The sequence below is a fragment of the Eurosta solidaginis genome, chromosome 5 (assembly GCF_040869045.1).
Source record: "Eurosta solidaginis isolate ZX-2024a chromosome 5, ASM4086904v1, whole genome shotgun sequence".
NCBI lineage: Eukaryota > Metazoa > Arthropoda > Insecta > Diptera > Tephritidae > Eurosta > Eurosta solidaginis.
Window position 1 is genome coordinate 41,990,593 of NC_090323.1, and position 27,339 is coordinate 42,017,931.

General features: G+C 35.2%; 1 protein-coding gene across 15 annotated transcripts in view; it reads left to right on the plus strand.

The window, feature by feature from the left end:
* The window catches only part of Plp (Pericentrin-like protein), a 125,437-nt gene that overhangs the window by 69,950 nt on the left and 28,148 nt on the right, over positions 1-27,339 (plus strand). For 11 of the 15 annotated variants that reach the window (XM_067792333.1, XM_067792329.1, XM_067792335.1 and 8 more), the window contains 4 exons: positions 14,314-14,439; positions 16,883-18,088; positions 18,352-18,519; positions 27,042-27,236. In XM_067792333.1, the coding sequence (XP_067648434.1) occupies positions 14,314-14,439; positions 16,883-18,088; positions 18,352-18,519; positions 27,042-27,236 (1,695 nt within the window). The remainder of the gene's footprint in view (positions 1-14,313; positions 14,440-16,882; positions 18,089-18,351; positions 18,520-27,041; positions 27,237-27,339) is intronic. The other 4 variants (XM_067792334.1, XM_067792336.1, XM_067792328.1 and 1 more) reach the window with 1 other exon arrangement.

A 27,339-nucleotide genomic window follows, 5' to 3' on the forward strand; every position in this document is an offset into this window, starting at 1 on the left:
CCCTCCAATGGAAGTTCTTTGACAAAAAAAATTGTCAGAAAATAATACGAATTTTGAGAGACCTATAACTTCGGCTTTGTTAGACTAAAATAGATTGGTCAATAAGAAAAGTTCAGAAAACTCTAAATAGTATGCTACAAATTTTCGAAAAAGTTTTGGAGTTTGGTTTGCATAGTTTCAGTTAAAAAATGTATGGAAGTTTTTTCTTAAATTACCGAAAGTAAAAAAAAAAGAAATTAATTGACGAATTTTGATAAAAATTGCCAGTGCTATTTTCGTGGTCACTGCTGTAGACATGTACATATAATTGTGGTAAAACAGCTATCCTATCCTATATTAAACAGCTATTTTTATAGCTGTGTGTGCTATGTACTTGTACACAGGGTATTATAACTTTGATTGGATAACGGTTGGTTGTACATGTATAAAGGAATCGAGATAGATATAGACTTCCATATATCAAAATCATCAGTATCGAATAAAAATTTGATTGAACCATGTCCGTCTGTCCGTTAACACGATAACTTGAGTAAATATTGAGATATCTTCACCAAATTTAGTACACGAGCTTATATGGACCCAGAATAGATTGGCATTGGAAATGAGCGAAATCGGATGATAACCACGCCCACTTTTTATATATAAAACATTTTGGAAAACACAAAAAACCTGATTATTTAGTAAATAATACATCTAGAATGTTGAAATTTGACGTGTGGACTGATATTGAGACTCTTGATAAACATTTTTAAAATGGGCGTGCCACCGCCCACTTGTGATAAAATCAATTTTACAAATATTATTAATCATAAATCAAAAATCGTTGAACCTAACGTAACAAAATTCGGCACAGAGGTTGCCTTTACTATAAGGAATGCTTTGACGAAAAAATTTACAAAATCGGTTAAGGACCACGCCCACTTTTATATAAAAGATTTTTAAAAGAGTCGTGGACGAATAAAATAAGCCACATCTGCGAAAAAAAGCTTTAAATCAATGGAATTTCATTTCCCAAGGGGATTTATAACAATAAATAGGAAAAACTTTAAATTTAAAAAAATGGGCGTGGCACCGCCCCTTTTATGACTAAGCAATTTTCAATGACCGTGGTGTGATGGTAGCGTGCTCCGCCTACCACACCGTATGCCCTGGTTTCGCGCCCCGGACAAAGCAACATCAAAATTTTAGAGATAAGGTTTTTCAATTAGAAGAAAATTTTTCTAAGCGGGGTCGCCCCTCGGCAGTGTTTGGCAAGCGCTCCGGGTGTATTTCTGCGATGAAAAGCTCTTCGGAGTCGGCATAAAACATGTAGGTCCCGTCCGGCCAATTTGTAGGGAAATTCAAGAGGAGCACGAGGCAAATTGGAAGAGAAGCTCGGCCTTAGATCTCTTCGGAGGTTATCGCGCTATACATTTATTTTATTTTTAATTTTCTATGTTTCGGGAGCCATAACTCGAAGAAAAATTAGTTCAGAATAGAACCATATGTCTCTATATATTAATACGCTAACAAGATTTCCATACAATTAATTGACAGGCTGTTTCGCATAGTTAGCGTACGTAAAATCATATAGAAGTTATATGAATCGATTCGTATGGATCAGCCGCAGTGCATAGGCCTATTTTTGTTAACAAATATTACTCTATTTGTTTATAATTAATAGAAAGTTTTTTGTAAATTCGAACAATATCTGCAAAAATCGAAATTTACTTTCGTGCCCAAAAGTGCGCCATCTGTAGGACCAATTATGTTAGTGCTCTAAGACATAAACCAACATATGTAACCCCGCTGAATTCTGATTTTTGAGGCTGTCTAACTCTGTAATATATTTTGCTTTTGGAAAAATGGCCTATTTGAAAAAAATAAGCTGGCTGAAAAATAGCGGCATGAGAGCTTAAGTTAAATGAACAATTGAAAATCTTAACCAAGCGATTTATAAAAAAAGCTGATTTGTATATTTGTTTCTCATTTGCTCGACATAGGCAACCGGCATCATAGCGACCGTATTGCATAGGCCGTATATTACCTACTATATTTATTATTAGGCTAACTTTGCTGCATTATATGCCCATTAACCGGATGCTTAGATACCATAACTCTAATTTGTTAATGTCGCTTAAAGTTATGAAATTAATTTTATTTTAGTAAATATGTTTGCGTGAATAATATCAATGTTTTTGTTTCTTTTTCCTTTCTTTCTAATTTATTCTGCTTTGTTATATCTTAGTATTATATCGTTCACAGCCGATATTTTAACGGTAGCGCGCCAACGGGGACCTTCCGGGTGGTGTGCAAAAAGCTATTTTTCGATTCAATTTCAAGTAATATCACCATAATTCTATGTCAATTTCATTTGATTTTACATATTTTTTACATTTTTGTTTAAGGAGCTCCATACAAAAACGTTATAATTACATTTGAAATGTTTGTAGAAAACTTAAGAAAATACAATCGTCTTAGAACAAATTCAAAATTTTAATGAAAAATTTAAGAAAGTTGGACCAGTTTGCTATATTTCCAACACTGGATGCATAGACTGAGTTGAAAAAATACAAGTTGGTCGAATTTCAACCACAGGCGATACTAGTATTGCGCAGCCTTGTAACACTATTAAGCACACAAAACAAACAACAACAGCATTTCAAGTTTACAGCTGAGTATGTAATGGTCGGGTTCACCCGAACTTAGACTTTCTTACTTGTTTTATCTTAAAAGTGTTTCAGTTTTTTTATATAAAAAATAAAGTTATGCGCCCCTCGTATGGAAGGGCATCCTTGAAAAAAAAAAAAAAAATGTTAGACTAAAATAGGTTGTTCACTAAAAATTGCATAAAAAATGTTCAGAAAACTCTAAAGTGTGTTCGAAACTTTCGCACAATTTTCTAGAATTTTCGGACTTTTTCGAAAGTTTTGGAGTTTGGTTTGCATAGTTTCAGTTCCAAACTTTACGGAAGTTTTTTCTTAAATTATTGAAAGTAAACAAAAACAGAAATTAATTGACGAATTTTGATAAAAATTGGCAGTGCTATTTTCGTGATCACTGCTGTAGACATGTACATATAATTGTGGTAAAACAGCTATCCTATCCTATATTAAACAGCTATTTTTTATATTTGAAATGTTGAAAACCGTGCGAGTTCATGTATCAGCATACGAGTTTATGTTTCGAATGTTGCCTAAGTGGGCTTCCATTGTCGGGGTGGTTACCACAGAATATAACATAACCGAACTAAAGGAATAATTTCCATAAGTTTGACTGAGGTTTTTGAAGAATAAGTAACGCGTAGGTATCGAGTATTTTCATTCGATACTTTTTTTTGATGGATTACTTTTCACGATCTACTTATTTCAATGACTACAGATATTGAAAACAATATGGTATGGTAACACTAACTCCACTAACTCCACTTTATTTTTTTGTATGTTTGAATTTGTTATCAGATTTGTTTTTTTTCGGTTGATCTTGTTCATCACTTCCTCCAAAAACCTTGACACTTTTCGACTTTTGTAGGTAAACTCTGCTTATTTATTGCTGCATCATCTGTTAAAATCTAAATTTGTACAAAGCTTCCCATACACAGGCATTTATGTATGTGTGTGCAATGAGCTATTTCCAGTACACTCCCCATTATATTTTTTTTTAACAAATTCAAAACTCAACTGTCGTTTTGGCGTTATGCCTCTTTAACTTCTATTAAAACATTTGTATGAGACATTTAGTTTGATTTATCTGTAGCCGTTAGAAGCCAATTATTAGTTCCCCTTAAGCTACATAAAGTAATTGAGGGGACAAACTTATGTTTGTATTTAGCTTGACATATGTACACAATCAGTTTGATCTGTTCATTTACATATTTATTGCGCCAATTTGTGGTTAATTTACAATTTCTGAATTGAATGAAGTTCACAACATTGGACTTCATTTATTTTATTTTTGTTGCTCATGACTGTGTAGAAATCCAACACGCATACAAGCCTGATATCAATATCTGTGTATGTATTTACTGCATGTGTAAATTCTTTGATATACTATTTTTGATTTCTAACGAATTTCTTCGAAATCTTAACGGTATGTTTGATGTTCCAACACATGTGGCACTTTATGGGCATTGTTTGTGTATTTTTATACAAGCCCTGGTTGCACTCTCATCGCCTCCAATTTCGCTTTGAAGTTGGAACTTCTGTTTCATATAAGGAAGTCCCATTTTTGAAATATTAAATATTTGATTACACGGGAAATAATTTCCTTTTTTTGATTACTAAGGAAGCCGCCGTAGTAGCACTATCATGGTTTTTTCGATTTGCCCTGACCGCTAAGACATCACGCACAATTGAATACAATAAGGAAAGTAGTCAAACCCTGCAAAAATCGCGAGTACTCCATGCATGCATGTATGGAGTAATCGCTATGGACCACCCGAGTGCTCCAAAATTAACCACAATTCATACAAAAAATATGGTCCAATTAACATTGCGATGTCCTAGGACTGGACCATATACTCCAGCTCCGCATTACATCAGAGTAATCCATGGAGTACCCACAGTCCAATAAACATCGTGTAGTGATTACAATCGTTAAAAACGAGCAATGATCGGCTTACAATATCTCTGCAAAAATCGCGAGTACTCCATGCATGCATGTATGGAGTACTCGCTATGGACCAACCGAGTGCTCCAAAATTAACCACAATTCATACAAAACATATGGTCCAATTAACATTGCGATGTCCTAGGACCGGACCATATACTCCAGCTCCGCATTACATCAGAGTAATCCATGGAGTACCCACAGTCCAATAAACATCGTGTAGTGATTACAATCGTTAAAAACGAGCAATGATCGGCTAACAATATGTTCGTGTAGAAAGATGAGTTGGTCCATTGCTGCATTACAGTGGAGTATAATGGTAAGTACTCTAGTGGACCACATGGTCCAACGATTTTTGCAGGGATGTTCGTGTAGAAACGTGAGTTGGTCCATTGCTGCATTACACTGGAGTATAATGGTAAGTACTCCAGTGGACCACATGATCCAACGATATTTGCAGGGAAGTATAGTCAGTGTCTTTAATGGATTGCGGTGCATTCGATTTAGTAGGTTTTTATACCCACTGTACTTTTACGCACGGTATTAAAACTTTGATTGGATAACGGTTGGTTGTACAGAGATAAAGGAATCGGGATATAGACTTCCATATATCAAAATCATCAGTATCGTAAACAAATTTGATTGAGCCATTTCCGTCCGTTCGTCCGTCTGTCCGTTAATACGATAACTTGAGTAAATATTGAGATATCTTCACCAGATTTGGTACACGAGCTTATCTGGACCCAGAAGAGATTGGTATTGAAAATGAGCGAAATCGGATGCGCCCACTTTTTATATATATAACATTTTACTTACTTACGTAATTGGCGCTTAACCGTTTAAACGATTATGACCGTCCAACAAGCCGCGCCAGTCGCTCCTTCTCTCTGCCAACCGGCGCCAATTGTTAACACCAAGGGAGTTTAAATCGTTTTCCATCTGGTCCTTCCAACGGAGTGGGGGCCGCCCTCTTCCTCTGCTTCCATAGGCGGGTTCCGATCGAAACACTTTCTTGGCCGGAGCGTCATCTTTCATTCGCATAACATGGCCTAGCCCGCGCAGCCGCTTCGTTTTAATCCGCTGGACTATGTTGATGTCTGCGTATAGCTCGTACAGCTCATCGTTAAATCTTCTTCGGTACTCGCCATCGCCAACTCGTAGAGGTTCATTAATCTTTCGAAGAACTTTTCTCTCGAACACTCCCAGCGCCGCTTTATCTGCTGTTGTCATGGTCCATGCTCCATATAGCAGGACGGGTACGATAAGTGACTTGTAGAGTATGATTTTCGTTTGCCGAGAGAGGACTTTACTTTTCAATTGCCTACCTAGTCCAAAGTAGCATTTATTGGCAAGAGTGATTCTTCGCTGTATTTCGGAGCTGATGTTGTTGTTAGTGTTGATGCTGTTTCCCAAATAAACGAAGTCTTTTACTATTCCGAAGTTATGGCTGCCAACAGTAGCGTGGTTGCCAAGGCGCGTATGCGCTGACTCTTTGCTCGATGGCAGCAGGTACTTCGTTTTGTCCTCATTCACCATCAAACCCATCTGTTCACGGAGTAAGAGAAAGAATATTGTTTTCAAGCAAGCTAAATTTCACGTTATTATTTATTAATTTACAATATAATTAATAGCGCAGCAGGCTTTAAAAATTTTAATCTATCTTCCTTCTCTTCTCTCTTTTTATCAAGTGACGATGACAATTACCAACTCTTGCTCGAATATGACATTCGTTCAGAGTTGCCTGAGAGAAGATAGACTTTTAGGGTTTCCAAGCCTGCTTAAATAAGTACAAGGTTTAATATTACAAATGAATTCAACTAATATCATGTTCACATTAAGTATTAATTATGGCGGTAACACCATCTTTACCGCTTCTTTTTCCAGTTTGGAGTAAGCAGAACTAACGGCGCGGGTGTTTATGCCCATGATATCAATGTCATCAGCATATGCCAGTAATTGCACACTTTTATAGAATATTGTTCCAGTGCGGTTAAGTTCTACAGCTAGTATAATTTTCTCCAGCATCAAATTAAAGAAATCGCACGATAGGGGGTCACCCTCTCTGAAACCTCGTTTAGTTTCGAACGGTTCGGAGAGGTCCTTCCCAATTCTGACTGAGCTGATGGTGTTGCTTAACGTCACAGCCGTATAAGTTTTGCGGGGAAACCAAATTCAGACACAGCGGCATATAGGCAGCTCCTTTTCGTGCTGTCGAATGCGGCTTTAAAATCGACGAAGAGGTGATGTGTGTCGATTCTCTTTTCACGGGTTTTTTCCAAGATTTGCGCATTGTGAAAATCTGGTCGGCGGTAGATTTACCAGGTCTGAAGCCGCACTGATAAGGTCCAACCAGCCGGTTCACGGTGGGCTTCAATCTTTCGCACAATACACTTGAAAGGACCTTACATGCTATATTATTATTATTTTTTGTTTGTTTTAATTGTTACCGCATACGCAAGCGTCGGTTGGCAAGGTTCTTTAAAGAGCCCTTATACTGCCAGGTTATCTTTCAATTCCGTTATTTGTATAAAGTTAATTTTTTGGTTTTTTTTTTTATGGCACCACGCCAGGCACAAAATTATTAATTATTAAAATTCATTATATGGCTTGTTGCCACGTTATTCCAGTATCCCGTTATGGGTAAAGTCCCGTTCGTATATAAAACACATTTGATTTTTATGGCGTCACGCCAGGTTTTCCATTAGTTTATGTATGTATGTATAATATTAGGTTAGGTTTTTTCTTGGCACCACGCCATTTTTCCAATGTTACTGATTCGGGTACAAGTCCCGTTCGTATATAAAAACCGTTTGATTTTTATGGCATCACGCCAGGTTTTCCGTTAGTTTATATATGTATGTATAATATTGAGGTTAGGTTTTTAATTGGCACTACGCCATTTTTTCAATGTCACTGATTCCTATTAGGAGTGCATAAAACCGCCCTAACTCCAGGTTAGGGTCTCCTAACTCCGCCAAAACGCCCGAGGGAAGCACAGAAGCCAACCTTGTGGCCTATTTTAATTTTTCACTCAACGCAAAAAGCCCGAAAATTGACGTTGAGTAGAGGATGACCCGAACGACCGCTCGCGAGAAAAGACAAGACCGGAAGGCTGATTCCACGATAGTTTATGCATTTTGCAGTATCCCCCTTCTTGTGGACTGGGCAAAGAACACTTAGATTCCAACCGTCGGGCATGCACTCGTCCGCCCATATTTTGCTAAGAAGCTACTGCATGCGCCTTACCAACTCCTCGCCGCCGTACTTGAATAGCTCCGTAGGCAATCCATCAGCGCCAACGGCCTTGTTGTTTTTCAATCTGGCTATTGCTATTCTAACTTCGTCATAATCGGGCGGGGCGACATATATTCCATCATCATCGATTGCGGGATCGGGTTCTTCATCTCTGCGCGGTGAATTGCTGCCTCCATTTAGGAGAGCAGAGAAGTGTTCCCTCCATAATCTAAGCACTCTCTGGACATCAGTTACAAGGTCGCCGTTTTCGTTCCTACAGGAGTTTGCCCCGGTCTTAAAGCCTTCCGTCTGTCGACGAATTTTTTGGTAAAATTTTCTGGCGTTATTCCTGGTGGCTAGCAGCTCAAGCTCCTCGCACTCACGCCTTTCTGCTTCTGCTTTTTTCTTTCTGAAAAGGCGTCTCGCTTCCCTTTTCAACTCACGATAGCGTTCACACACTCCTCATGTCGCGCTCGCTTTTAACGTAGCCCTGTAGGCAGCGTCTTTTCTTTCGGTTGCAACGCGCTGGGTGACTAGGGTCTCGAGATATAGGCCAAAATGTGGACCCGGATACCCCTAGAAGCTGTTGATGTGTGCTTTAGTACAGAGTAATTTTTATATCGCTAGGTGACTAGGGTCTTGACATATGGCAGAACTGATAAATAAGCATGCGAAGCCGAAATAAAGACATGAATTAATAATACCCACATACCTATATACATATGTACGTCCTATTCGATTTGCCTGGAATTTTGTGTATTAATTCGCCTGTATTAGTGTTTACGATCCTTTTTTCCGGGAACTAGACCAGAGACGGACTGGGACTTGGATTAGGACTAGGACTGGGGCTGAGACTGGGAGTGGGACTGGGACTCGGAATAGGACTGGAACAAAATACGTCCACCCTCTGGGACTGGCAATAAGGGATGAAGAAGAATGAGAAGAACTTGAAAGAAGAGAAGAGAGGGAAGGAGAAGGAGACTGAGAAAGAGATAGAGTGAGACGAAATAGAGATACATGAATCGAAAAAGACGGAGGGAGGAGTGAATAAAAGGATTAAGAAAAATATAAGAGGGGGGAGGCAGAGTTAGACGGAAAACGCTTATTAAGATGTATGCAGATAGACCAAATTTAGGACAGAACAACGTCTGCCGGGTCTGCTAGTAAATAAATAAAAGTTCGAAATATACGTAAAATTTTCTCAAATTTTTGAATTTATTCGAAACCGTTTTTAAATTTTTTGCACAGTTTCAGTTAAAAAATTCATAGAACTTTTTCATTATATATCAAAAAATAAGAAGGAATTTAATTGACGAAATTTTGTAAAATTGCCATAGCTATTTTTCTGCTCGCTGCTGTATATATTCAAGATTTTCTGCTTCTATTACGAAATATTTTTTAATATATTTGTTTTAAGCAGATGCTGAAATGCGTATAATTTTATAAGTGATTTAAATGGCTCATTTGCGTTTAGACGTCAGCATGGCAGTCAATTACCATATTTATTGGAGATGTTGTGAATATTCGCATTCTAAAGCGCTTTCCTAACGCATTATTTTAATATTGATATTCGTACAGGCAAATTTCAAATAGAACTGCTGTGACTGAATGTGAGCAAAAGCGATATTGGCGTTGATAAAGATAAGTCGAAAAGATACAATCATCAAATATACGAAATATCGGGCTACGAACCCCAGTTACTACTGATGCTTATCCTCCGATCTCTATATGAGCAACATCAATTCTGCAATAAAGCGCTTTTCAAAAGATTATTGATATAGAGCATATTCAAAACAGTATCTGCGATAGGGCGATATTCCACTCAGCAGTCGATATGAGCTATCGGTCTCATTCTCTTAACTTTATGTCAAAGGTCATATCTCGGCGGCTATCTCAAAAGTAAGCCGTATCATAGATTTTTTTTTAACCAACAGAAGAGGAAACAAAAATCTCAAAATTTATTTCAAAAATACACTACCTTAAAAAAATTAATAACAATAAAAACCCAGAATTTATTTCGAAAACACCCTATACCACCTTCAAATGTGTTGCATTTACATTGCGGTAGGGTGTTTTTCACGCAAGGTCTGAGTTAGGGCGTTTTTCAGCTGAGTTATGAATTCGAATAGAAACAACTTTTGCGAAACGAGGGAGTCTGTGAAAACCATAATTTGGCATAATGCGTTTTCGAAATGGCAGTCGAGAAAGCGTTATCTTCCACTCAGGCGACGATTTCAGTCCTGGGTATGTGAGTCTTATTTAATATTGAATAATACAAATTTAAATCCTTGTCCTTTCTTCGCGACGCCCAACTTTTCTATCTTCGAAAATTTTCGAGAGTACTGACTTTGGGAATTAGGAACGTGGTGTTAGGGCTCTTGTTCACAATTGGCTAATCGACTAGTTGAGTAGCAACTTTTGCATTGATTGAATGGTATTCCCTTTCAAGGTAACATACAACTGACTGTCATTTTTCGAATACTGACGGTTTCATAAATGTCCTTAACCGATCGCGTCTATTTTTATGTATTTCCAATTTGATTACGATATGTTAATTTGTCTTCGAGTTATGGCTCGAAAGGGGCAGTGTCACGCCCATATTTTTAAATTTCAATATTTTCTAACTTTTTGTTATGATTCCATTTATATATGTAAATAATAATAAAATAGTATTGATATTAAGCTCTTTTTTACAAAGTATGGTATGCGTCTAAGACCCTTTTAAACATCTTTTGTATAAATGTGGGCGTGGTCCTTAGCCGATCGCGTGCATTTTTTCTAGTAATATTTACTGCTATAAGGAAAATATGTGTACCAATCTCACTAATTTTTCCGTTAATTTTTTTCGGGTCATGGCTCCCGCAACGTAGAAAATTGCTAGGTCATAAAAGGTGCGGAGCCACGCCCATTTTCAAAAATTTTAATTTCTCCTTTTTCTTGTTATAATTCCACTTGGGATAATAAATACTATTGACTAAAGCTTTTTTTTGCAAAGATATAGATTATTAAATCTTTTTTTATAAAAATGGGCATGGCCCTTAACCGATTTAGTTAATTTTTCTTCGAAGAATTCTTTATAGTAAAGGCAACCTCTCAGTCGAAGTTTGTTTTAATAGGTTTAACGGTTTTTGATTTATGTTTAATAATATTTGTAAAATTGATTTTATCGCAAGTTTGCGGTGCTGCGCCCATTTTCAAACAAATTTTCTAATTTTTATCAAGAGTCTCAATATCAGTCCACACACCAAATTTCAGCATTCTAGGTGTATTATTTACTAAATAATCAGGCCTTTTGTATTTTCCAAAATATTATATATATAAAAAGTGGGCGTGGTTATCATCCGATTTCGCTCATTTCGCTCATAATTAGCGATGGAAGATGAGTGTGAAAGAACCCATATACCAAATTTCAGTGATATATCTCAATATTTACTCAAGTTATCGTTATCGCATACATACGGACGGTCAGACGGACGGATGGATATGGGTAAATGAATTCCTTTTTCCATCTTGAGCATTTTGATCAAACCAAAGTTAATATTGTGGTGAATGTTGACATCACTATGCAGTTGGTAAATAATCACGACAACAAAAACAGCAAGCAGCCACACTTATGTCCAAGGCAACGAAGAATATTCCACACAAATAACCAGCTCGAAATGAAGAGATATCTCGCATACACACATCTAGTCATCAGCTAATAGCAGAAGTTGTTACTCACACATACACACGCATATAGCTAAATAACCAAGTACGCGATACAACTTTTCCATGTTCGTAAAAAGTCTAGACCTTAGGAGAAATATGCGAACGAGTAACAGAGAGTATAAAAGCAGCGCAAGCTGAGGAATAACTTATCAGTTTGATTTAAACGCGCTATTAGTTGCGAAGTGAAGTATAATTGTGAAGTACTACTCCCAAAGTAGGCCAAATAAAGACCACTTTGGAATACTGAATATTCGAGTTATTTATTCGACAGTTCAGCGATTCGAACGTTAGCAGAAAGTGCATAATTATCAGGAGTTTCCCAAAATTCGTAACAAAATACTAAAAACAATAGATACAATTTGCAAATAATTTTTGATGGTATTTTTTTAATCGCAGGTGTAAACAAAATGCAATTTCTTCTGACCCATATTTGAAGTTCAAAATACTCAACTCTTAAATTTAACCTAAGCTAGTGCAACCATCTTCAATCTATGAAAACTCCCTAACCAGAGCCACAAATAAACAAAATGTCATTCCATCTGTCGGCATATGTCTGCCATCTGTCATCAAAGGGAACTTTTGCTTTTGAAAAGAGGAGTTGTTGTGTGTATACAAATTTTACTGAGGGTACCAATCTCTTACATTCTACATGTAAAATGCATTATATAACACGAAAAAACACAAGCAATAATAACAAGTAAGGAAGGCTAAGTTCGGGTGTAGCCGAACATTACATACTCAGCTGAGACAAAATAAGGGAAAATCATCATTTAGCAAAATTAACCTAGGGTAACCCTGGAATGTGTTTGTATGAGATGTGTATCAAATGAAAGGTGTTAATGATTATTTAAAACGTAGTGGGCCTTAGTTCTATAGGTGGACGCCTTTTCGAGATATCGCAATAAGGGTGGACCAGGGGTGAATCTAGAATGTGTCTGTACGATATTGGTATCAAATTAAAAGTATTAATGATGGTTTTAAAAGGGAGTAGCCCTTAGTTGTATATGTGAAGGCGTTTTCGAGATATCGACCAAAATGTGGACCAGGGTGACCCAGAACATCTTCTGTCGGGTACCGCTAATTTATTTATATATGTCATACCACGAACAGTATTCCTGCCAAGATTCCAAGGGCTTTTGATTTCGCCCTGCAGAACTTTTTCATTTTCTTCTACTAAATATGGTAGGTGTCACACCCATTTTACAAAGTTTTTTCTAAAGTTATATTTTGCGTCAATAAACCAATTCAATTACCATGTTTTATCTCTTTTTTCATATTTGGTACAGAATTATGGCATTTTTTTCATTTTTCCTAATTTTGGATATCGGAAAAGTGGGCGTTGTCAAAATCGGACTTCAGATAAGTACGTGAACTAAGTTTAGTTAAGATATATCGTTTTTTGCGCAAGCTATCGTGTTAACGGCCTAGCGGAAGGACAGACAGTCGACTGTGTATAAAAACTGGGCGTGGCTTCAACCGATTTCGCCTTTTTTCACAGAAAACAGTTATCGTCCTGGAATCCAAGCCTCTACCAAATTTCACAAGGATTGTTAATGTTTTGTTCGACATATGGCATTAAAAGTATCCTAGACAAATTAAATGAAAAAGGGCGGAGCCACGCCCATTTTAAAAATGTCTTTTATTTTTGTATTTTGTTGCACCATATCATTACTGGAGTTGAATGTTGACATAATTTACTTATATACTGTAAAGATATTAACTTTTCTTTTAAAATTTGATTTAAAAAAATTTTTTTAAAAGTGGGCGTGGTCGTTCTCCGATTTTGCTAATTTTTATTAAGCATACATATAGTAATAAGAGTAACGTTCCTGCCAAATTTCATCATGATATCTTCAACGACTGCCAAATTACAGCTTGCAAAACTTTTAAATTACCTTCTTTTAAAAGTGGGCGGTGCCACGCCCATTGTCCAACATTTTTCTAATTTTCTCTTTTGCATCATAAGGTCAACGCACCTACCAAGTTTCATCGCTTTATCCGTCTTTGGTAATGAATTATCGCACTTTTTCGGTTTTTCGAAATTTTCGATATCGAAAAAGTGGGCGTGGTCCGATTTCGTTTATTTTAAATAGCGATCTGAGATGAGCGCCCAGGAACCTACATACCAAATTTCATCAAGATACCTCGAAATTTACTCAAGTTATCGTGTTTACAGACGGTCGGACGGACATGGCTCAATGAATTTCTTTTTTCACCCAGATCATTTTGATATAAAGAAGTCTATATCTATCTCGATTAGTTTATGCCGTTACGGATTACCGTTATGCGAACAAAGTTAATATACTCTGTGAGCTCTGCTCATCTGAGTATAAAAATAAAAAGCTTTCCTTGTTCAGTCTCCGAACTACATACAAGTTGAGTCGCCCCTGAAAATCGTTTGATGAATGAAAACATTGAATAATGAAATGCTTGACACTTTGGGCGCCTTGACTGGACATGAATGCGTTTTGCTTGAAATGTAAACACTACGGATTCATAAGTTTGTACGCAAGTAAAATGGAAAATTATAATAAACTATTGAAATTTCGTGGTTGCAATAAACTTTGCCCTAATGTAAATTCAAAAGCTTTGCGGGTCGTCCTTTTTTCAATACTTTAATTCTTGTGGGTTGCAATAGCTTGCTGCGGTCATGAAAGCAGTATGAGTGGGTGTATATTTTTTTCTATTTTTATTTATTTCAATTGCATCTTTTCTCTTAAATGTTTACACCCAACTTTTGTTGTTATTAATCATTTTTTTATTTTCTTTTTTAATTTCTTGCAGACTCTACTCTCAGATTCAACAACTGATGATCAACATTGGCCGCCGGAACTGATTTTATTACGTGAGAAATTTACTGCTAAAAGCCAATTGAAAATTGCACAACTGAAAATTAAACATGAAGAAGAGGTATTTATGCATTTTATTTGTAAATGAAATGTTTATGAGTAGATATTTCTATACATTAGGTTGGCTCAGTTAGGGTTAAACATTTTCGATATTGCTACATTCAGTTTTCCTTCGAGGAATCACATAAATAGAGGGCAACCGTCATTCTAAGTAGATATACACCATTACCATTACCAACTGTGTCAGAGAAAATCATCATCCTTAATTAAGCGACTTTGGCCGTTTCATAACAAGTCAAGCTAGCTATCCCTGTTTCGCGATAACAGGCGCCAATTGACAGTGCCAAGGGGGAGCTCAAATCTTACTCCACCTGCCGAGAGAGGCATCTCAGTGGAGGTCTCCCGCTTCCTGTGCTTCCAGACTGCGGTGTCGACTGTAATACTTTCTTCGTTGTTCATTCGCATAGCAACACCTAGCTAGCGAAGCCTTTGGGATTTTATTCGCTGCAATATCTTCATATCAGCACATACAGCTCATCATCATATCTTCTTCGAAAATCGCCGTCAGCACGCGGACACAACCATAAATCTTAAAGAGAAATTATCTCTCCAAAACTTTATCTTCTCTCGATACGGCTCTTGATTCCGAGCTATTTATCATGTATGATGGGCGATTTTTAGGCGTCAGGAGAGGACTTTACTTTTCAATAGCCTACTCAGTCCAAAATAGCACATGTAGAGTTATTGTCTCGAATCTTATTGTCGTCAACAGTGACGTGCCTCCCAAGACGCGAATGCGCCCATTCTTTCTTGGATGACAGCATGTACTTCATCCTATCATCATTTACCAAAAATATCTTTTTTGCTTCTTTATCTTATCCAGAGAAGGCTCGGGCAGGTTCTTCCCAATCCTTACGGAGCTGGCGGTGTTACCTCACGGCATTTGGCACAACCTTATTAACTTTGCACGGAACTTAAATTCAGACGTAGCAGCATACAAGCTACCAATTTTCGCGCTGTCAAGGACTGATTTGAAGTCGATAAAAAGATATTGAGTATCGATTATTTTTTCGTGAGTCTTCTTCTGTATCTGGCGCATCGTGAAGATCTGGTCGATGATAGATTTACCAGCTCTGAAGCCGCACTGATAAGGTCCAATCAATCCGTTGAATTTAGGCTTCAGTCTTTTCGCAATATAAGGTTCTATTATACGCAATGCTAAATGCTAATGCTGATTCTGCGGTAATTGGTGCGAAGTACACTTTTATTCCAATCTGTGGGCATGCCCTCATCCGATCAAAATTTGCGTAGGACTTGATCCATGATCTTTACCAACTGCTCGCCTCCGTGTGTGAACAGCTGGACGGGGAGTCCGTTATTTCGTGTCGCTTTGTCATTTTTTAACCGGCATATAGCCATTTTCCATTCGTCATAGTCTAGTGCCGGAACGTGTTTTCCATCATGGGCGATTAGAGTATCGGGCTCTTCTTCTCCCTCTCTAGCTAGCAATGCGAAGAAGTGTCCCCTCCACAGCTACCAAGCTGCCATTACCATCCTATAGGAATCTGCGCCGGTCTTGAAATCTTTCGTCATCCGGCGAGCTTTTTGGTAAAATTTTTGGGCATTATTCCTGAAGGTCAGCATTTGAAGATACTTGCATTCATGCCGTTTTGCCTGACGGTTTTTCTTTCTAAATAGGCCTCTCTGTTGCATCTTCGCTTGACAATAACGCTCAGCTATACCAGGCGTTGTCGCGCCCGTTCTAAACTTGGTCCTCAAGGCAGCGTCCTTCTTTTCGGAGGTAGTGCGACATTCTTCATTGTACCAGTTGTTTTTGCAAGCTCGCTGAAATTCTATGATGGCAGCAGCGGCGGCATGTAGTGAGAAAGAAATATGAACCCAAGGGAGGGTTATACATTACTGAAAGTTCAATCAAACTTTTTATAGCCGAGCCAGCAGTTTAATCGAGCAAGTTATAGTCAACTACCAAAACCTGTCTCCACCGAGCACAGCAAGATTTCAATTGCCTTTGGTGGCAGTGTTGTGTTGGTCTGCTAAAAATGGGCTGCAAGCTTCAGTCGAAAATTCATAATGCATTCCTTGGGAGACAGCATTAAACCACGAGGTGAAGGAGACCGTCAAGTAGACTACCCTACGTGCCCATAAACGCGAAAGACATCGTCGTGCGGATGCTTTCGGCATGAGAGTGATGGAGCTAACTTGGGGAGTCTCAACTATTTCTCTGTCTGACTTTATCAGTTTCGGAATATTGATTGCGAAACTCGGAAGGCAACTAATCTAGTAGAGTCATCCTAATCATTCCCTGCATATTCGATACCGTTCTGCTCTTCTACTACACCCACCTATCGAAGTCTTTTGTCGCACAATCTTACCTAACCTAACCTATGATATTCATCTATTTATTCAGATTCCTCTTTTCCTGTTCTTTTACATTTGCTTCATATTTTATAAAAACTCTCCCATGTTTTTTTCTTTCTTCATAGATGTCGCGCCTAAAATTAGACTATGAAAAGCAGCTGAATCGAAAGAATAAGCGTCACTCAACTTTCGATTCAGCACGCGACTTTGATCAAATAATTAGTGATCGCGACAATTTACGTGAGTTATGCAAGACTTTTCGCAGCGTTTTAGCTGAGCTAGCAAAATGTGTAGCGAACTGTGAGGATGACCTAAATGCCACGCTGATGCAGGAGGTGCACCGCCTAGTGGCACATAATCGCACCTTGGATGAACAAATACCTGAAGTGGATGTAAATCTATCACTTTTGAATGCGTCCTTCAATTCCACTAAACAATCGCGCTTCATACCCGATGTGCAAAGCTTGCTGGAGGTGGTGGAAGATCCGAGTTTGGTCGACTTTGTTAGTAACAAAAGTGGTGGAGATTTAGCAGAAGAATTTGATTTGCGCGAATGTTTGGAACGTTTAAACGCCGAAGCGCTCTATCTGCTTAAACTCTCCGAAGACTTGCATAAGCGTCAAAAAGGTCGGCTTTCAAGTTTATCAAGCGGCATGGAAAAGATCGACAGTTGCTGCGAGGGCGACAGCGAAGGTGAAAAGTCACTGCCATCACGGGGTGAAAATAAACATCGTTTCATACGCACGGGCTCGTTAAATGAGCAACAATTACCCACCTACAGAGAGCACACGAAAGATCAGCAAGCACAGTTACTCACATCGTTGCCACCTGATTTGAATCGTTTGCGACATGAACAGGCGATGCATAATAATGATGATGTGCTCTTCTCCTCCACAACTGGCGGCAATGCATCTGAATTGAATTTCCAAGTCCATGAATTGAGAAATCGTTTAGTTAAATCGGAAAGTGATCGTGTAAAGCTACAAGAAGAATTAGAAAACACAATAAAACGTAATGCAGAGTTGGGTCAAGAGCTACAGGCCTTACGCGATCAATTATCGCAATTAAATTCACCGAATCAAACTGATTTTAGTGAGGGTTATGGGCATGGCTCACTACGAAGTCCACCGCGCGTTTCGGGTTTGGAGCGTTCCTCGACAAGCTTTACACAGTTGCAAGAGAAAGCGCGCAATATACTTTCGTCGCCAACACAACAACAGCCGAGTGCAGATGCGACTGTGGTGTTGTTGCAAATGATTGAAGATTTTTGTCGTGAAGGCGAAAAGGTGATGGAGTGTGGAAAGAAAGATCGCGAAGATTTGCAAGCGCAGGTGAGTGAACGACAGAGAGAGAGAGAGAGAGGATTATATTTATTATACTTAAAAATACTGTTCTTTTTATCGCATGCGATATTTTTTGTGCTTTTGTATAAGTTGTCTTGAATGTTTGTAAGTTTGAGCTCAAAGCACTTAACTGTGTAATTAGTAAGATCTTCAAGACAAAAGTGTGATTGCATGACATGTATGCGAACTATATGATTAATAATAAATATTGTATAATTGTAATCTATTACCCCTTAATGTAAAATATCCAGATCGACGCTGCGGATAAACAATTAAAAGCTACGCGTCAATTTCTCGAAGAACAAGCTGGTGAACGTGAACAGGAACGTGATGAGTTTTTGCGTGAAATCGAGCGCTTAAAAATACAACTGCGCGAAAAGGAGAAGGAGCGTAGCACCTTTGAAAATGCCTCCAAGGAGGTGAGTGGCTAACAATTTTCCCCTTGATTCCATTCTGCTATCAGCTGTTCAACGTTACATTTTCTTGATTTGGTGGTTTTTTGGTGCTTCGTTTATAACTTTTTCTATTTTCTACTCTTTATCTGCTGTTTGTTTTTAAGTTTTTATTTATTTTTTAACATTTTTTAATTGGTTTATATGTACCTAAGCGTATCGACATTGCTGTTTTTGGAATGAAGAGTAAATAAAAAATAATTATAAATAAGTACTGATTGTTTTTTCATAAATATTTTTTTTTTATTTTCTGAAAATTATTCTGTTATAGGACAACCTAATTACAATATTTTCGAAGATTACTTCTAACAGAATACGATATTCGAATAAATGTAATATCAAAAAAATTGCAATATTTTGCTTAGAATATTGACGACCTCGATAGAAAGATAGTATCCGCTAGATAGATAGATCCGGTTGTCAAATATTTCACTGTCGGTAATTTTTTCGGAATAGACTACTGTTTGACCCATTTTAATTGTCGAAAAAAGGTTATTTTTGAAACCGTTTATTTTTTCGATACCAAATATCTTTTCGATAGCCGCTGCATTCTCCAAACTGGTTAGTTTTTTTTTAACCGACCATATTTTAAAAGCAATTTTTTGGAAGTTGAATCTATCTATTTCTTTCTAACCGATTATATTTTCAAAAAAAAAAAAGCGTTTACTTTTTTCAACTCAATGTTCAATGTTTTCACGAAATCGTTTGCTCTTTCCTAACCCATTATTATTTCGAAAACGATTGCTTTCTCGAAAGCGATTACTTTTTCCTAACCGATTGTCTCTCGTATTAGCATTTTTCGAAACGGCTCAATATTCCAAGCGGATTCTATTTTAGAAATCAGTTATTTTCCTGAACTCATTATTTTTGCAATTTCTTTCGAAACTGCTTACTTTTCCTTACCAATTATTTTTTTAGTACCGGTAACTTTATCCTAGCCCACTCAGTTTTCGAAACCGTAAAATGTTTCCTTATCCATTTCGTTCTGAACCGGTTATTATATCGGGTACTTCTTTCGACTCAATTGCTTTTTCATAACAAATAATTTTTTCGAAATCGGTTACTTTTCTGAAACTGGACACCTTTCCCCTTACTATTCGAAATCGTTTATTTTTTTCAAATCAATTATTTTTCGAAACCGGCTATCTTTTTAAGACTGGCTTCCTAGCAGATTATCTGTCGAAAACGCTACTTTTTTCTGAACGACTTTTTTTCGAAACCGTCGAATTTTATCAACTCATTGTTTTCAAACCGGGTTTTTTGGCCCCCTTTTACTTTGTCGAAACTTGTCTCACATCCGATTATTTTTCGAAAACGATTACAATTTCCTAAATGGCTAATATTTTGAAACCGTTTTTTTATAAACCGTCTATTTTTTCGAAACCGGCAAGTTTTTCAAAATTGGCTACTTTTTCATAGCAAATTTCGTTTACTTTCCCAATACTGAAATCGCTCCTGCCAAAATAATTTCGAAATGATCTTGGAAATAGTCTTAAAACAATCTCGAAATGGTTCTGATTTATTCCAGAATAATCCTGAAATCAATACCGAAACATGGCCGCGAAAATAATACTAAATTGTGCTAGGATAACTCCTAAAAATATTTCGAAATTTTATAGAATAATCTCAAAATCAACTTAGAAATATCCAAGATTAATCTAGAAAGCATTTCGAAATGATGCCGAAATAATTTCGAAAACGGCACGAACAGCACTAATACCGAATTCATCTCGAAAACAGCCCTAATAGCTTGTTTTTCCCAAAATTGTCTTGTCGATATTTGAAATAAAAAGGCATTTTTCAAAACTTGTATAAAAAATAAAAAAATTAGCTCCTTTGCTGACCTGAACGTCTATACAATGATATTGAAACGTTTTCGAAATATTTTCAATTTTCGCATCTTTTCATTGGATCGTGTTGGGAAATGTTGTTGTCGAATTTATCAAAAAACTAATATAGCATTCACATTGCGCCATAAACTAGTGTTTAGGCGATATTTTCGTGTTTATTACTGTTAAACTCCAAAATAGCCCATACACGGGAGTTTATGGCGCAATGTTAATATATGAAATGCGTCTCAAAAACAGCAGTTTTAAGAATCTTTGCAAATACTTTTGTTATTAATATTTTCATTCGTGAGGTTTCACTGGATTTACTAACAATATAATTTCAATTTTCTATTTCTAGTACTATGAATGGGATTATGAATTTATTTTCTAAAAGGGCTTTTATTTTATCTTTTTTATTAGTGTGTACTTTTATTTGTTACTACTGATAACATTACGGTTGCTTACGTTAAACTTTAAATTTAATTAACTTTCCTGTTGATATATATATTAATTTTTGTCATGAAGTCTGTGTACATCTAAATATTATTGAAAATGCATGTGAATATATAAATATTCCCGATTATTGTTATTTATGTTTATAATATATAATTTGTTTATGATTTAAGAAATAAATTTACTGTAACAACCTATCGAATATTTATTATTTAATAGTTTTAAGCTAATTTGACTTTCTGCACGCGTAGACTTACTGAAAAAATGATACTCGATTAATTTAGTCCAAACGGCAGTAACGAGTAGACGTTGCACATAGGTAGATTTTCAAGTTTTAGGCGACCAAAAATATTTTATTTCCTATATCTTCTTAAAACTGTTTAATAAATGGAAAATTATAATAATTCGTGTAATTAATCGGTTATATTAAAAAAATAGATATTACATTGTGTAACACTAAAAAAATACCTGCGCAGTTAGGCTATTTTTCTTGTTGTACAGCAAGAAGTGTAACAATTTAGTTCTGTCTTTATCTAGGGTAAATTTTTAATTGGTTTTATGAAAAATTATAATAATTTGTGTAACTAATCGGTTATATTAGAATACATATTACACTGTGTAACACTAAAAAATACCTGCGCAGTGAGGCTATTTTTCTTGTGGTGCAGCGACATACACCCTCTATCTAACCCCCTATCTGCATCTAAATTTATTGCAGTTGGCAAGCTAATTGTGCCAAGTACCATGTTCAAAACTAATTTTAACTTGAACGGACTTGGAAACATAACAAAACTGGTTTTGAACACCAAAAATCAAAAAAAAAATTTTGTTTAACATCCCAAATAAAATAAGTTCTTTATCAATTTATAACTTCTAAAAATCACAAACACCATTAATAATGTTAGTATTTACTTGTAATATCAGAATCCATCACAATTACTCAATTCAATTGCCTTAAAACTTGAAATATTCACGTTAAAACATGCAATTTCACATAGGGTAAAAAAACTATAACACGCGTTTCAGAAATAGCTAAATTCCGATTACTTGGCAGCTAACCCCAGGTATGCGATGGATGGGAAGGGGTAAAATTATTGTTCCCCTGTCTATTCTTAAGCTGTGGCAGTGCTTTTTTTTTGTAATTGTGGCAACTTTCAGAAACTTAATTATGGCCGCCTAAATGTCTAAAATCTACCTATGTGCGTTGTGCTGCATTAGCACCGCTAATGCTATAATAGCTGTGTTTTTTTACATGTATATACATATGCAATTAAACTTTATACGGACTGCTAAGTGCACAGCTTTAACTACACTTATAAAATTGTTGCGCATAAAATTAGTACTAACAAGTAAGGAAGTCTAAGTTCGGGTGAAACCGAAAATTACATACCCAGCTGTACACTTGAAATGCTGTTGTTGCTTGTTTAATAATTATAAAAATTGCTTAGTCATAAAAGGGGCGGTGCCACACCCATTTTTTAAAATTTGAAGTTTCTCCTATTTATTGTTATAAATACACTTGCGAAATGAAATACCATTGATATAAAGCTCTTTTTTGCAAAGACATAGCTTCTTTTATTCGTCCACGACCCTTTTAAAAATCTCTTATATAAAAGTGGGCGTGGTCCTTAACCAATTTCGTTAATTTTTCTTCAAAGCATTCCTTCCATTTGTAAAATTGATTTTATCACAAGTGGGCGGTGCCACACCCATTTTAAACACATTTTTTTAAAATGTTTATCAAGAGTCTCAATATCAGTCCATACGTCAAATTTCAACATTCTAGGTGTATTATTTACTAAATAATCAAGTTTTTTGTGTTTTCCTAAATGTTATATATATAAAAAAGTGGGCGTGGTTATCATCCGATTTCGCTCATTTTCAATACCAATCTATTCTGGGTCCAGATAAGCTCGTGTACCAAATTTGGTGAAGATATCTCAATATTTACTCAAGTTATCGTGTTAACGGACAGACGGACGGACATGGCTCAATCAAATTTTTTTTCGATACTGATGATTTTCATATATGGAAGTCTATATCTATCTCGATTCCTTATACCTGTACAGCTAACCGTTATCCAAGTGTACAAGTACAGCTGGAAATAAAAAGTGTGTTTTTCCACTATTATCCACTATTTCTCCATACACTACTACTATGCGTAACTGTCGATGAGCGTTTTTTTTAGTCGCAATTGTAGATGTATATACATGTAAAAAAACACGACTAATGTAACTTGAAAACGCAATTGGGCATTTCACACAGTCTCATATGCGCCGTGTCTGCTATGCATGAATCAAATTTTATATTGGAAACCATGGAATCAACTCAAAGCTTAAAATTTTACATTAATACGAAACTCTTTCGAATTGCCCAGGTAATTCAAAAATCATAGCAACATAACAGCAGCACTTTTTATATCTCTAAAAAATTTTTGTAGTAAAATATTTTTGCGCTGTTACGGCATTTTCGACAACTTACTGCGCAATATTTTTACAATTCGTTTGTATTAGCGCATATAAAATTGCTCTACTATCAACACGTAATTAATGGAATGATAGATCCCTTCAAACTTACTAAAACAAAGACAATATTTAAACAGTTTTATTTACAAGCAAAATTTGACTTCTAAAATTGGTGCAAATCTATCACTCCCACTAATTTTCAAGTTTTCTTATTTCCATTTTGTCAAAAAAAAAACAAAAAAAATTTATAAAATATAACGACCCTATGAAATACTTTACATTAAAACATCGCCTAGCTAATAATTATATTTATTTTTTTAATGTTTATTTGTTTATGTTTATTCTAAAAAAGCCGAAAAAAAGTAAAAAAATGAAATTTCGCAGGCTCGAAAATTATGTTTTTGGGTATGCGTAGTGGAACTTTTTTCCTGAGCCCAAACCCTATCGAAAAATCGATGGCGCGATATCGGTTAATAAATCAAACCAGTCTAATGTACATACATATGTATTATGTGTTGAACAATCTGAATGCACGCAAATATATACATTCACTATATATATACATTTATATTTTCTAAATAAAATCATGTGACGCAAGCTTTGACTGTTTCAAAATCATTAAATGAACTTATTGAGGCAATACATTTAATTATTAACGAGCTTTTAAATCCGAAAAGTTTTTGTAAAATAACGCATAGGGATATAAGTATACACATGCGACCATTATACTTAATTTTGGCCTCTATTTAATTTATGCTCAGCTGAGCGAAGCACATTGGAGTATATTAATTTAAAGTGCATACGAAAAGAATTTGTTCATTTGGAAAAGTTTTACAGTTGCGTTCGTTTTCCTAAATAGTTGATATATATATATATATATATATATATATATATATGACTGGGTCGATTTATTAACCGATATCGCGCCATCGATTTTTCGATAGGATTTGGGCTCAGGAAAAAAAGTTCCACTACGCATACCCAAAAAAATAATTTTCGAGCCTGCGATATTTGATCGATTTTTTCGATTTTTTATGCATTTTTTTCATTTTCAAGGCTCCAAATCATTTTTTATGTATTTTTTTTCCCTGTCAATTGGCAAATGCAGATTTGGTAAATGCAGTTTTTTTGAAAAAAAAAAAAAAAATTAAATTTCTCTTATGGAGATTTAGAAGAATTTTGATCGAACAATCGACTTTTTTTCGCAGGCTCGGAAATTATGTTTTTGGGTATGCGTAGTAGAACTTTTTTCCTGAGCCCAAATCCTATCGAAAAATCGATGGCGCGATATCGGTTAACTTTCGCCCATACAAATCAACCCGAGCCAATGTATATCGTTGGTGGAAGTCTTAATCTCTTCTTATGAGATATGGAAAGTGACTGAACATCGTCTTCTTACCAAAAAAGTTATTGCCTCGTAGGTGTCCAAAGGCACGAAACTTCGGTTTTTTAACCGTAACTCACGGTTTTAAGGCTGTCCCGGGACAATCTTATATTTAGCCATTCTTAAATCTTCAAGATATACAAGAAAAGTGGAATCACTTCCCAAGTATTATCACCTTTTTCTTGTAACACTGTGTAATTGATCATAAATCGAAAACCGCTTAAGTTTTCACTACGTAAACTGGTTAACCTTATTATATATATGGGGAATTCTTGTCGAATCAGGTGTCAAATTTCAAATTCAAGATGGCGCCCAACATACAGAATTTAGTAGAAATGGGTCAACAGTAAGAAAAATACTGTCTCTTGAATTTGAAATTTGACATCAGATTCTTGTTTAGCGACCCCCACAATATTTCTAATAAGTAATTTGGTCCTTATTATTGGGGAATTATATTTTTTTCGATCCTTTTTTACTAAAAAATGGAACTTTTCTGATTTGATAAATAATTCCCCATATATATATTTTTTTATATTCTTTCTTTATCAGTCTAACTTAAAAAAAAATATTTATATATGTCAATTTGACTAGAAATGGTCTAAATTTAATAACTTAACGCTCGCTAATTTTTCTTAGTCACCACAGAAAAATATTTACACATTTTTTTCCTCCAAAAAATTATATCATTATATTTTTGTAAATACATTTTTTATCAAACCTCCCTTTTCTATATTTTTTATTTTTTACGTTTTTTTTTAATTTTTATATTTTATTTTCTTAAGCGTTTAACGTTTATTTGTTTCTTTTTGTTTTTATTTATTTTAATTTAATTGTATTTTGTTTTATTTTATTTTATCTTCTTTTTTTACTTTATTTTATTTTTTAATTTAAATTTATTTTAGTTTATTTTATCTTGACAATTGTTTTTGTTTTATCGGCCTATTGATAAAGGATTCAAGGTCCGATTCGAGCTCGTGGCCGGAACAATAATTTATTTTTTTTTAATAAAAGCACAATAATTATCATTATAAAAAAATTATTGTTCTGGCCTTTAGCTCGAATAGAACGGCGAATCAATTTTTTTTGTCTATTTCATTTATTTATTTTTTATTTTTTTATTTTTTTTATTATTTAACTTTATTATTTTTTTTATTTTTTTTTATTACTTAATTTGTTTAAAATTTTTTAATTTTATTTTGCTTTATTTTATGTTATTTAGTTTTTTTATTTTACTTTGTTATATTTTATTTTTTCTATTTTAATTAATTTTGTTTTATTTTATTTTATTTGGTGTTATTTAATTTTATTTTATTTAGTTTCAATTTTATTTATTTTTTTGTTATATTTTACTTTATTTTAATACAATTTTTTGTTTTGTTTTATTTTATTTGGTTTTATTTTATTAATATTATCCTTTAAACGGTTAAGCGCCAATTAAGTAAGTTATATTATTTTTTTCCTTATTTCTTATTTATTTTAAATTTTTTATTTATTTATAGATTATTTTTATAAATCAGTATTTGTTCAATAACGGCGGCCACCGTGGTGTGATGGTAGCGTGCTCCGCCTAGCACACCGTATGCCCTGGGTTCGCACCCCGAGCAAAGCAACATCAAAATTTTAGAAATAAGGTTTTTCAATTAGAAGAAAATTTTTCTAAGCGGGGTCGCCCCTCGGCAGTGTTTGGCAAGCGCTCCGCGTGTATTTCTGCCATGAAAAGCTCTCAGTGAAAACTCATCTGCCTTGCAGATGCCATTCGGAGTCGGCATAAAACATGTAGGTCCCGTCGGGCCAATTTGTAGGGAAAATCAAGAGGAGCACGACGCAAATTGGAAGAGAAGCTCGGCCTTAGATCTCTTCGGAAGTTATTGCGCCTTACATTTATTTATTTATTTTATATAAAAATTTTATAAGGCTTATTAAAAATTTCCAAAACCTTATTTACAAACAAAAAAGTACAAGGAATTAAAAAACATCTTGTTGAGTCTCATATGAAATTTTTTTTGAAAATAAAAGAAATATTACATAAAAATACTTTCAAAATATCGATTTTATAAAAATAAGAAAGAGGGCAATTTTAAATTTTAAAATTTAAAAAAAAAATTTTATTTCTTTTTTTGTGAATTTTTTTTATTTTTTTTTATTTCTTTTTTTTAATTTTTTTGATTTTTTAGTCATACTATGTTTTATTTGTTTTTTAAAGTTCTTATTTCTATACAAAAATATTTGTCTATAAGGTGTCAGCAAATAAATTTTTGTAATGACTTTCTTTTCTTTTTAATTCAAATTTTCGTTTTGCATACACATACATGCCTGTAAACAAACACAAAATAATTTATGCATTGAAATAATTTACAGGTCGAATACTTGGAAGCTCAAATACGTGAACTCACGCAAAAACTTGCAGATTCAAATGCCAAACGTGAAAAATTTGAGATTGAGCTTAAAGCTTCAATTGATAAAATTTTCGTTTTGCGTGAAATTATTACCGAGCTGGAAACGCAGGTGGAGACTAAAGCGCTCAATGAACAAGTTTTGGCCGAAAAGAATAGGGTAAGCAGAAAATAACTGATTATATTGGCCCGTCCAAGGGCAGGTACATTTTTTTTTCAGAGTAGGGTCAGTTACATGACTGAAGTAAGAAATATTTATTTAC